Raw genomic sequence first — 11,358 nt, 5'->3', positions numbered from 1 at the left:
AGAATATGAGACCGAAGATTAGAAAATATAATCCATTATCTATGATACAAAAAAAAAAACGCATTTTATAAATTTAAAAAAATTATATAAATATATATTAATATAAACGAATAAAATATAATGAAAATTAACATGTATTTTAAGAAGAAGAAAAAGATAAAAATTAATAATAATTATTATAATTTATAAATAGTTTAGTAATCTGTCGAATTTACATGAATCATTTCTTCCATACACCTTTGATTATTCTAGATCTATACTAATACATAAATGTATATAATATTTACATGTAATAATTAATTAATATACTAAAAAAAAAAAATGAACGAATATATGAAATAATAAAACTTTACAAATATAAATTTAATTTTTACTGATCAATATAAATTAATGTAGTTATTATTTTAACTATTATCATATTTTCCTATTTAAAAAAATTACTTTATTTCAGCTAACTTCATACTGAAAGGTTTTGATTTTGTTATTACAAGTTTTTGATAAACGTAGTAATCATAACGTAGTAACCACCCTAACTTTTTTTTATTAAATATGAATACATATAGAACTTAATGAAAAGCTGTAATATGACTTTTGATCTAGGAACAACACAACTCAAATATTTAAATTAATTGCCGAAAATAAACAAACGTAGTAACCATACAATAACACGTAGCAACGTGTTAGTATGAGAAAGAAAATAATAAAATATTATAATATTATAGTAATAATATTATAAGTAACGTGTTAGTATGAGAAAGAAAATAATAAAATATTATAATATTTTTTAGCATCTGTTTATAACTATAGTTATAAACAGATGCTAAAAAATTCGACCAATCACATCACAAATAAAAATAAGGGTCAAGTGTTCTTTTTATAATAGGACAAAAAGAGCGTCAAGTATTCGAAATCGTCAACAATTATGAGTATACTAATTTCGCAGCTATTTTGTTCTTTACTACGAAATGACACAGAGTTAAAATTATAATTTTTTTTTCATAAAACAACTTAAATTGAAAATTAAAAATATTATTGTCATAATTGTTAATCAATTTGATACATATCTAATTTTTTTATCAACCAAGATACAGATCATTATATAATCTGACCAAAAATATTCAAGTTATCGATATGATTAAAATTTATAGTAATAAAAAAAAAAAGTAATTTATTTTTTTTATTTTATTGCAAATATTTAATACATTTTTTGAATACAAATTTATGACAATATTTTGTTGTGTCATTCAATTTAAAATTATTAAAAAAAAAAAAACAAATTTATTAGAAGGTTTTTGAGTTATATTTTATGACTCATAATTTATTTATTTTTTGTAAACATGATTTTGAACACTTGAAATGTGAAAGTATCAAAAGTGATAATATATTATTATTTTAAATCATATTGAGCTTTGTAAAATTAAACTCAGAAAGAAAAAAAAAAAAACAAGGTTACAAGTACCATATCGTTTTGTATCTTCTGAAACCTGCACCTTTGGATAAAAATGTCAGACTGTTGTTTTTGATACTAATGAGCAACTTAAATTGTGATAGAATATTGAAACAACTTGACTCGACATATCATAGTTTGTGTTAATCCGAATACAGTATCTCAAGATTTTGAAGACCATCCAACACACTTTTGGATAATGTTGTCAAACTGTTGTTGCTGATATCAAAATTTTTAAGCCGTGATAAACCATTAAAGCACCCTGACCTGAGATGTTGTAGTTTGTTAAAGTGCAAATATAGTACCTTAAGTTCTATGAAACCATTAAATACACCTTTGGATAATGTTGTCAGACTGTTGTTGCCGATATAAAGTTCTTTAACTTCTGATAAACCATCGAACCAGCCTGACTCGAGATTCTGCAGATTGTTTGAATTCAAATCTAGTAAGCGAAGATTTTTAAGCCAATCAAATACACCTTTGGATAATGTTGTCAGACTGTTCTTGCTGATATCAAGTTTTTTAAGTCCTGATAAACCATAGAAGCACCCTGACTCGAGATTTTGTAGTTTGTTTGAATCCAAATATATTTTGATAATGCTTTCAGTTTGTTTTTGCTGAGATCAAGTTTTTTGAGTTGTAATAAGTCATAGAAAATACTCAAGTCTAGATATTTTAGTTTGTTGGACCTTATTTGTAACTCATGAAGATCATCAAGAGGTTTGAAGATATCTTTTGGTAGTGTAGTCAGCTTGTTACAGCTAATATTTAATTTCTTAACTTGAAGGTTTTCGAGGCCATGGAATAAATCTCGTGGAAGAAATGTTAATGCTTCGAAAGAAATGTTTAGTTCACATTTTTTAGCATTATTACATGGCAACTCATAAATTTCTGGATCATAGTAAGGTGACTTTTCAGCATTATTACACAGCAACTCAATAAGGTGACTCTTGGTTACAAAAGTATTTATTATGGCTTTCAATAGTTGAAGTTGAAATATTTGTATCCATAACTGAAACATGAATAAATATAATGTGAAAACTTTATATATTTGAGTTTTAATAACAGAAAATTATTATACTGATCAATAAGTAGATGCTGATTGTCGAAGTCATATACGTATGATGTCAGTACTAATTAGTGGTTTTAATGTTATTTCGAAGAAATAATAAATGCATCTACTCACTTGAAATAATGTCAATGTGTCTCTTTGATATTCAATAGAAACTTATTGTTGATAGAGATAATGCGGTGATCACCTGATATGACGGCGGTATTTGAAAACTTAAAAAATAAAACAAAGATGAATTATTATTATTTTTGTAAGTTGACATACACTGCGAGAAATTTTAATTAAGAATTATAAAACAAATAGTTAAAACTGTGATTTTAAAAGTTTCTGGCGTTATTCTTGTATTGATAAAAAATTTTTACTCTAAAATTTAGTAAAAATTTGACCATTGATTATATACTATACTGAGCCACAAAACTAATTACTTAATTTTATTGTAATTTTTCTTAAAAAATAAGACTGAGAATATACCAATGTTGCCTACATGTTAATTTCTCTGGCAAAATTAATTTCGTATAAATTAACATGTGACAACTTCCTTTCCTTAGCTACCATTTTTCCTATGACCATTTATTTATTCAAATAAATAAAAAGCTATGGGAAAAATATTAGCTAAGGAAAAGAGGTTGCTTATATGTTAATTTCTTTGGCTAAATGAATTCTGTAAAAATTAACATGTGGCAACATCCTTTCCTTAGCTAATATTTTTCCCATAGCTTTTTATTTATTTAAATTAATAAAAAGCTATAGGAAAAATGGTAGCTAATAGGAAAGGATGTTATAATTACTTTGGCTGAATTAATTCTTTAAAAATTAACAGCGAAGCTACATCCATTTCTTAGCCATTTGTCAATAGCTTATTATCTGTTCAAATAAATTGAAATACATTACTGTCGTTGTTTTTATAATCAAATATTGTTCATATTATTTGTTTATTCTGTAATACATCTATTAATATATCAACAAAAAATTTGTCAGTCGAGAGTTTTATGCTGGTATGGTAGACAATTTTGATGCCATAGGGGGCGTTCCTGAGTTTCATACTTTCATACTTTCATACCGGTATTAAACCCAAAAATCGACCATTTACCCAACACTGCCCTTGTCCATGTATAATATTTTATAATGGCCGGACCGGGCTTCCGTAATTTTCCAATTTCTACTTGACTCATAATAGCTGTGTTCGATGGGTCGTCTCGGCTCAGTTCCGGGGTGCATTCCTTTAATAAAAAATTTTTTTTTTTTTTGCGATTTCGCCCTGTAATACCGACTAAAAACTAGAAACAGAAACAACGACAAAAGTGATAAATTTCTCTATGCAATATTCCAGGCTTTACAGTTTACGATAATGTGTGGTACGAGCTATGTGACAATAACAAACAATCACAACAAGTCAATTTTCTATTTATTTCAGTTTGATATAAACATTGAACGGTTATTCATCTAATAATTGGAAGCCAAAAAAAATAATGTCATGTGCCAGTACTGCCACTACAAGAAACAGGGGGTGTTCTTTTTTGGACGAAAAAAATTCTACACATAATATACCATACACTGTGGAATTCTCCTCTAGTGAACTCTACACAAAAAAAATTGTACTCACCTAAACTGTACACATAAAAAATTATGCTCATTTAAACTGTATTTAAAAAAACTTTACCCAGTGTATTCCGATAATGACCGATTGCTTACATTTCATGTATTAGGTCGGTAAAGAAGGTATGTATTTAGTTAATATAATATTACATAGATGTCTATTACGTATCCATTTTCTTTATTTTTTAATAGTATAAGTTAATGATGAAAATTAATGATTTAATATCAATATAATTGTATTTTTTTTTTATGAAATCTAAATAATACAAACAATATCCAGATAAATTATTTAATTTAAATTTCATTAATAATACTAAGAGTGGAAATATGATGTAAAAAAAAAGAATTAATAATAGAAAAAAATACAAAATGATGAACAAAAAATCAATATATGATTTTAATTATTTATTTTCTTTTTTTTCAATATAATTTTTTTGTTACTCATTATTTTTTTTCAATAACGGAAGATGATAATGATGAAGATACTTGCGAAACAAATAATGTAAATTATATATTATATTTAATTTAAATTTTATTATTATAATATTGAGTGAATAAAAAATATGATAAAAAAAATTAATAATAAACAAAATACAAAATGATAAGTAAAAAATCAATATAATTATAATTATTTTTTTTTTAATTATAATTAATGATGGAAGATAATATTGATGAAGATATACCGACGAAACAAATATTGCATTCAAAAGTTTTATGAGGAATACGTTTTGATCACTTCTTCAATGACATCGTCAAGTGTAGCACTTGTTTTTTGAGCTTTTTTTTTTGGAACAGCTGTTGTTTTTTTTTTTTTTGGAACTGCTGTTGTGTCTTCTACTTCTGGAAATGTTGTTGTGTCTTTTTTTTTTCGTTTCACACCTGTAATTATATTAATGCAATTATATGTAGGGAATTAAATAAACGGGTATTGTACACCAAGTAAAGCTTTATACATACTTCCATAATCCGGTTGTAACACTTCGGGTGTATGAATTAATTTCTTCAATGAGTCTTCCTCATTGATATTTGTTTTGTTTTCCTTATCGCAGTTTGCTTCTGATTTTTCTTCATTCTCCATTTCTCGATATCGGGTTTTCATTATTGATTCTTGGGTTTTGACTGACATTACTTGATACAAGAAATCCTCTACTCCCATCCTGCGAAAAATCAAGTACTTTATTATAATTGAATTAAATACCAATTATCATAAATTTTTATTCAATGATTACTATTATTTTTTTTAATTTTATCAATATTTGTATGTATACTTACTTTTCTAACAATAAATCTCTCTGAGAATCGGAAATGAGTTGATTTTTTTCATGATTTTTTATTTTTTCTGATTCCCTTCGAATTTTAATCTTTTTATCCATATTTTGGGCTTCTACTGTTATAATATTGTGGAGATTATCTAGAAATTTTTCAAAAACATTTAATTAAAGTTCAGATATTATTCAAAATTTTTTCTAATGAGAAAAATTCATAAGTATTGGATTTTTTCCTCCAATCCTTCTTAATAACGAACGGTTGAAAGTCTCCGAGTTATTGTTTGTTCGCGTTGAATTCCCAAAACAAGACAATAGATGGGCTTTACCAGCCCATTGATGTATCACATAGTCCCGAAAGCTACCTAAAGCTGGCCATGATACTATATATTTGTCAATGAGATTAGAGAGAATTTTTAGACCAATTTCAATTTTTTCAGGTGGCAAAAGAGGAATATTTCTACACAGATAAAGGATCTCTCTTGGAGCTCGTTTTGGAACAATTTCAAGCTCGATCTGTTCTTTTGTTAGCTTTTCGATTAATTCACAGTCGTCCCAATGATTAGTTATTGCCTGTGAAATGAATTTGAAAACTGTTAAATAAGGCATGTCTGTATTATTTTTAAGAAAGTCTTATACGAACCTGGGAAAAATGAAACCAACAGCCAATGATTCTGACATAAGGAAATACATAATGAAAAGCAAGAATTGCGGCCTGTTCAAAATCTGTGTGTATGGTTTCTAAATTACTCTCCAATCTCGGTGCCTGTTCTTTTAAGTAATTTAAAATTCTGCAATAAGTACCGTGATTGGCATTTGTGCACCACGCAAAACCAACTAGAGATGTCTAGAATATAATGAAAATATATTTAGTCTAAAGAAATATCAGTATTATAACTAAAATATACAATTTACCTCTGTATTTTCAGCTCCATGCTCTCGCATTAATATATTCCATGTTTGCATTGACTGTGGATGAGTCGGTACAATCTACACGGAAATAATAATAATAATAATAATAATAATAATAATAATAATAATAATAATAATAATAATAATAATACCTTAAAATTTCCATCAAAAAAAAGCTCTTTTGCATTATTCAACCGGTTTAATGCCGATTTATGGGCAAAAAATAAAATTGTTCCTTCCTGTTGATTTTCAGGGTGCATACATATTCTGAAATACTCATTAAATTTAGGATGTTGTTTTATAGTTTCAGCTTGTTGCTCTAAACTTTCTTTGGCACTGATATGATAATTTTTTTTGGCAGCATAAATTATATTTTGAACTTGTTTTGGCTTCATCAATAATGCAGCTTTTTCGTGACTGTGAAAATAAAATTATATAAGAACATTTTTACTACCCTTTCTTTGTTGATATACTAACCTTGGGGCAACGCGGTCATAAATCGTTTCAGGAGTCCCGGGGTATTTTGCAGCTTCTTTCAGTGCTTTTTTCATTTTTTCAAGCTCAATTTCATGAGGATATGGACCATGTCTGTGCGTGCCCTTCGACATATCAAGTATCAGCTTTCCATGGAGTCGTTTTATTTTGACTTTACAGTGAAAAAGTTGGTGCCTCTTATATGAGCAGATGTAAGTCTCAGAATTAAAGCGGTTATCTTTTCCTTGATGATATATATAATTTTGGCAAAAATAACGTTTGGTTTTTTGGAATTTTCCATCCAACGGAATAATCGCGTTATCAGCCTAAAAAACGATTTATTATAAGAACTCTTAATTGGCAATGTAGTAAAATAAAAACTAAAAAACAAACCAATGTTATTAGCCCGGACATAGTGACAATAAAAAATGTCAACGACCCAAGTTATGTTAGCAAGCTTCCACTCTTACGCTTCTCAATTTCTAAAACTAAAAAAACATTGCAATTACCCGAAAAATTTATAAACATACATTGAATATTCTCTCTTTCATCGGTCCATTCGTAGGGAGAACATATAAAACAAATTTTTTTTTTTTTTTTATTCTCGCGACGCGTATCGGTTATGGGAGGGAAAGGGGTGGCTCTAATCGCGAAAATGATAGACGTAAAAAAAAAGGCACCTGATGTAAGGAAAATTTTGATATTATTTTTTTTTTTTAATATTAATTTAAAAGAAAGTTATTAATTATTAATCCCGGAGAAATTTTTTTTTTTATTTTCAATTCTCGCGACGCGGATCGGTTATGGGAGAGAAAGGGGTGGCTCTAATCGCGAAAATGATATACATGAAAAAGAAAGCTCCCGATGTAACGAAAATTATGATATTATTTTTTTTTTTTATTTTAATTTGAAAAAAATTTATCAATTATTTATCCCGGAGAATTTTTTTTTTTTTTTTTTAAAATTCTCGCGACGCGTATCGGTTTTGGGAGAAAAGGAGGGGGTCTAATCGCGAAAATGATAGACATGAAAAAGAAAGCTCCCGATGTAACGAAAATTATGATATTATTATTTTTTTTTTATTTTAATTTGAAAAAAAGTTATCAATTATTTATCCCGGAGGAAATTTGTTTCTTTTTTTAATTCTCGCGACGGGTATCGGCTAAAGGAGGGAAAGGGTGGCTCTAATCGCGAAAATGATATACATGAAAAAGAAAGCTCCCGATGTAACGAAAATTATGATATTATTTTTTTTTTTTATTTTAATTTGAAAAAAATTTATCAATTATTTGTCCCGGAGAAATTTTTTTTTTTTTTTTTAAAATTCTCGCGACGCGTATCGGTTTTGGGAGGAAAGGGGGGGGTCTAATCGCGAAAATGATAGACATGAAGAAAGATGTAACAAAAATACTGATATTTTTATTTTTTTTTTATTTTAATTTGAAAAAAAGTTATCAATTATTTATCCCGGAGAAAAGTTGTTCTTTTTTTTTAATTCTCGCGACGCGTATCGGCTAAAGAAGGGAACGGGGGGGGGTCTTATCGCGAAAATGATAGACATGAAAAAGAAAGCTCCCAATGTAACGAAAATTATAATATTATTACTCTTTTTTTATTCTAATTTGAAAAAAAGTTATCAATTATTTATCCCGGAGAAATTTTTTTTTTTTTTTTTTAAATTCTCGCGACGCGTATCGGTTTTGGGAGGAAAGGGGGGGCTCTAATCGCGAAAATGATAGACATGAAAAAGAAAGCTCCCGATGTAACGAAAATTATGATATTATTATTTTTTTTTTATTTTAATTTGAAAAAAAGTTATCAATTATTTATCCCGGAGGAAATTTGTTTTTTTTTTTTAATTCTCGCGACGCGTATCGGCTATAGGAGGGAAAGGGTGGCTCTAATCGCAAAAATGATAGACATGAAAAAGAAAGCTCTCGATGTAACGAAAATTATGATATTATTATTTTTTTTTGTTATAATTTGAAAAAAATTTATCAATTATTTATCCCGGAGGAAATTTGTTTTTTTTTTTTAATTCTCGCGACGCGTATCGGCTATAGGAGGGAAAGGGTGGCTCTAATCGCGAAAATGATAGACATGAAAAAGAAAGCTCCCAATGTAACGAAAATTATGATATTATTATTTTTTTTTTATTTTAATTTGAAAAAAGTTTATCAATTATTTATCCCGGAGAAATTTTTTTTTTTTTTTTTAAATTCTCGCGACGCGTATCGGTTTTGGGAGGAAAGGGGGGGCTCTAATCGCGAAAATGATAGACATGAAAAAGAAAGCTCCCAATGTAACGAAAATTATGATATTATTACTCTTTTTTTATTCTAATTTGAAAAAAAGTTATCAATTATTTATCCCGGAGAAATTTTTTTTTTTTTTTTTAAATTCTCGCGACGCGTATCGGTTTTGGGAGGAAAGGGGGGGCTCTAATCGCGAAAATGATAGATATGAAAAAAAAGCTCCCGATGTAAGAAAAATTTTGATATTATTTTTTTTTTTTTTTGCAACAATTATTCAAAAAAAAATACGGGCTATACAGTAACAAAAAATTAAATAAAATAATTTATTATAGTTATAACTCATAAATTAGAAAAAAATAAATTAATTATTCTGCAAAGTAAAATGAACGAATCGTTAAATTATAAATTATTAATTACTCTTTTCCTTACATCGGGAGCCTTTTATTTCATATCTATCATTTTCGCGATTAGAGCCCTCCCTTTCCTCCCAAAACCGATACGCGGCAGTAAAATTTCTCCGGGATAAATAATTGATAAATTTTTTTCAAATTATAATAAAAAAAAAATAATATCATAATTTTCGTTACATTGAGAGCTTTTCAATATATCATTTTCGGATTAGACACCCTCCCTCCCATAAATACGCGTCGCGTATAAAAAAAAATTTTATTTTATTTTTTTCGTTTGTTTAAATAATTGTTAAAAAAATAAAAATAAATACGTGATAATTAACTAATTTGTTTATAAATTTATATATTATTTTTTTATTAGTATAAATAAAATATTTTAACTCTTTAGATTTCTTTTTTCTTTGTCGAAATTGTGGTAGTTTCTTTAAATAATAATTAAGTCAATTTTTGAATGAACTTTTTATGTGACAATTTCCAGGTGATATAAATTTTTAATTGATGAATTATAAATAAAATAAAAAATATTAATTATTGTCATCAACTCTGACGATATTGTAGCCTATTTGATGAAAAAAATAATTTGATAGTAATATTTAATATCTATAACAGTTTAATTTAATATCTAACAATTAATTTGTTGATATATATTATGTATTGTTGAAATAATTTTGGTTATCAAATTTTATTTCTTTGATAAATAAAAGCTTGTACAAAAACTCATTGGGGCGATTACGGTCAAGGTACAAAATTACGTCATAAAAATTATAAAAACGAACAAGCATTTTTATGCTTTAATTGGAATGTACCACTTACTGATTGAGAACATTGTTATACTTGTAACTCATAAATTAATAATATATATTGTTTTTTTATTTAATAAAATATTTAGAGAATTAATATATGTTTTAAATATAAAAATAAAATTATTGCAGATTTAAATACAAGAAGACAAATGATAGAGTCAATGCAGAAGGTGATGGTAATCATATGAAAATAAAAAAAGAAAACTAAAAAACGACTATCCAGATGCGACCGAGGTTTAATCCTTTATAAATTTAAGTATCTCAATTATGAAAATGTAGAATATTGTTTTGGAGAATTTAAAAAAGATCAATAACATTTTGAAAAATATATGTTTATTCTTCTATAAAAAACATTGTTTATTTAAAAAAAAATGAGTCGATATATTTATATTTAATTTTTCCATCTAAAAAATAATAGAAAAAAATTGAATAAATGAATTCAATTTATCATTATTAATTCCTTCATTTCCCTTTTTTTGACATATACATATTACAGCAATAAAGTATATGATTTTTTTGTCCACATTTAACAGGATTTTGTTAGTTACATAATAAAAATAATAATTATTATTACAATAATTAATTACAATAGAAATATACTTTTTCTTTATATCGTGTCAATTTAACAGGAAAAAATAAACAAAATAATTGGTTAATTTATATGATTTAATTTATCATATGAAAAACACATTAAGCTCTTACTGGTCGTATAGCTAGTAATTATTTATTTGACATTATAAAATATAAAAACTTTTGTGTATGACTGCGTTTCAAATTGGTTAATGCAGTTGAAAGAATAAACCATTTTCGTTTTTTTCCCAATAATTAAATTAAATTAAATATTTATTTTTTTCTAAATCACTTCATCTCATTGCATTATAAAAAGTAAAAACTATTTTTTATTGTTAAAAATTTAGTATAATTTTTTTTATTTTTATTCTATTTTCAATTAAAGAGATATATACTAAAACTAAAATTACTAGAGTATAAATCAGTATAACAAATAAATGGGATCAATTATTGTAGAGTTTGTTTTGTAAAGTCATCTCACGAATCATCGAAGTCCTGCTTGTTTTAATTATTTATTTACGTTATGTATATGACTTTTTTTTCTGCGGAGTGCA

General features: G+C 26.5%; 1 protein-coding gene across 1 annotated transcript; it reads right to left on the bottom strand.

Annotated features, from left to right (window-relative positions):
• Positions 1 to 5,581: 5,581 nt before the first annotated feature.
• LOC122859653 lies at positions 5,582 to 6,900 on the bottom strand. The gene is made up of 5 exons (XM_044163337.1): positions 6,770 to 6,900; positions 6,445 to 6,709; positions 6,296 to 6,370; positions 6,024 to 6,227; positions 5,582 to 5,953 (listed from the first exon to the last, which is right to left on the bottom strand). The coding sequence occupies exons 1-5, from the start codon at positions 6,898 to 6,900 to the stop codon at positions 5,582 to 5,584; spliced, it is 1,047 nt and encodes a 348-aa protein (XP_044019272.1).
• Positions 6,901 to 11,358: the final 4,458 nt, after the last annotated feature.

Source organism: Aphidius gifuensis, linkage group LG6 (genome assembly GCF_014905175.1).
Source record: "Aphidius gifuensis isolate YNYX2018 linkage group LG6, ASM1490517v1, whole genome shotgun sequence".
Lineage (NCBI taxonomy): Eukaryota > Metazoa > Arthropoda > Insecta > Hymenoptera > Braconidae > Aphidius > Aphidius gifuensis.
The sequence above is the reverse complement of the archived record's forward strand: the minus strand, read 5'-3'. Positions and strand labels throughout refer to the sequence as shown.

Coding starts and splice junctions, on each gene's coding strand:
- LOC122859653 (XM_044163337.1), bottom strand. CDS start 6,900: ATGTCGAAGGGCACGCACAGACATGGTCCATATCCTCATGAAATTGAG. Junction 6,710..6,769: donor TATGACCGCGTTGCCCCAAG/GTTAGTATATCA, acceptor TTATTTTCACAG/TCACGAAAAAGCTGCATTAT. Junction 6,228..6,295: donor ATGGAGCTGAAAATACAGAG/GTAAATTGTATA, acceptor ATTATATTCTAG/ACATCTCTAGTTGGTTTTGC.